General features: G+C 46.0%; 1 protein-coding gene across 1 annotated transcript; it reads right to left on the bottom strand.

The window, feature by feature from the left end:
• Positions 1-379: 379 nt before the first annotated feature.
• LOC119922823 (olfactory receptor 491-like) lies at positions 380-1,344 on the bottom strand. The gene is given in 2 exon segments (XM_038742451.1): positions 380-873; positions 876-1,344. Coding segments are annotated over 2 exon segments (951 nt in total). The 5' UTR covers positions 1,333-1,344.
• Positions 1,345-1,646: the final 302 nt, after the last annotated feature.

The following is a 1,646-nucleotide window of genomic DNA, read 5'->3' as shown; positions in this document are numbered from 1 at the left end:
AGTCCTGGGCGTCAATGGCGGCGCTCTGAGGAGAGGAGCCTTCCGGGAGCAGCAAGGCCGCGCGGTGTGATGGCGGGCGGGCGGGCCTCTCGGGAATGGAGTCCCGGGCGTCTATGGCGGCGCTCTGAGGAGAGGATTGTTCCGGGAGCAGCAAGGCCAAACGGTGTGATGGCGGGCGGGCCTCTCGGGAACGGAGTCCCCGGCGTCTATGGCGGCGCTCTGAGGAGTGGATCCTTCCGGGAGCAGCAAGGCCGCGCGGTGTGATGGCGGGCGGGCCTCTCGGGAACGGAGAATATGAATGATTAAAAACTCATCAGCAAAAGTCAATAAAACAACCCTGGATACTTGCCTTCTTTATGAATCCCCCATTAGAACGGTGTCAATGCATCATTATAGTTAAGGAAATTTTTTTCTTATCAATCACCTTTTTAAGGGCCTCTTGAACATCCTTGTTCCTCAGGCTATAGATCAGAGGATTCACCATGGGGATCATAATGGGGTAGAGCACAGACACCACTTTGTCCTGCTTTATGGAGTAACTGGATTTGGGCATCACATGAATGAAAGTGATGGTCCCATAGTACAGTGTGACAGCTGTGAAGTGGGAGGTGCATGTGGAGAAAGCTTTGCGTTTTCCTTCCTTTGAGTTCATCCTCAGGATTTCCAAGACAATATATACATAAGAAATGACTATGACAAGCATGGTGAACACTATTATTGACCCTGAGGAGACAGAAGGAATGATTTTAATAACCAAAATATCCGAACAAGAAAGTTTCAATAAAGGAGACAAATCACAGAAAAAGTGGTTTATCTGATTAGGTCCACAGAAATGTATATTTAATAAGCAATTGGTAAATATCCAAGCATTCCCAAACCACCTATGTAGGAAGCAACTACCAGAAGGATGAGAAATTTGTCAGATATTTTGACAGAGTAGAGCAGTGGGCTACACACAGCTATGTATCGGTCATAAGCCATAGCAGCCAGCAGGAAGAAATCGGCTGTTCCAAAAATCACTATGTAAAATACCTGAACAACACAGCCAGCCAAAGGCATGGTGTAGAGCTCATCCAAGAAGCCTCCAAGCATTGCTGGTGTCACACAGGAGGAATACCCAATATCAACAGCAGCCAAATGGCTGAGGAAGAAGTACATTGGGGTATAAAGTTTGGAACTGACCCTAATTAACATGATGATGCTGAGATTTCCCAGAAAGATCACCATATAGATCCCGAGGAATGTCACAAAGAGGACAGCCCGAAGGGTGGCATCACCGGTTAACCCCAAAAGTATGAATTCTGTGATGGTGCTGTGGTGTCGGCCAGCCATGAGGTATTCTAGAAACAGATTCTGTTGGGACAAAAGGGAACTTTCTCATTAAATGAGAGATGAACATGGTAATTATTTAACTAATTCCCTTAAAAATTTCACTCTACTGAAAGGTATGTTAATTAGATTTAGGAGGATTGATGCTGACTAAGCCCCTCTTTCCTTGTCTCCCACTTCCTTCTGCATCCCCCTGACTTGCTCCCTTCGTTCTTCCCCCTACCAGCCCCACAAAATTTATGTACATATCTGAAATTTATTTATTCATATTAAAGTCCATCTCCCCACCTCTAGACTGTTAAGTTTGCTGTGGGCAG

Source organism: Tachyglossus aculeatus, unplaced genomic scaffold (assembly GCF_015852505.1).
Source record: "Tachyglossus aculeatus isolate mTacAcu1 unplaced genomic scaffold, mTacAcu1.pri scaffold_125_arrow_ctg1, whole genome shotgun sequence".
NCBI classification, from domain to species: Eukaryota; Metazoa; Chordata; class Mammalia; order Monotremata; family Tachyglossidae; genus Tachyglossus; species Tachyglossus aculeatus.
Note: the sequence above shows the minus strand (reverse complement) of the source record. Positions and strands in the feature narration are given on the sequence as shown.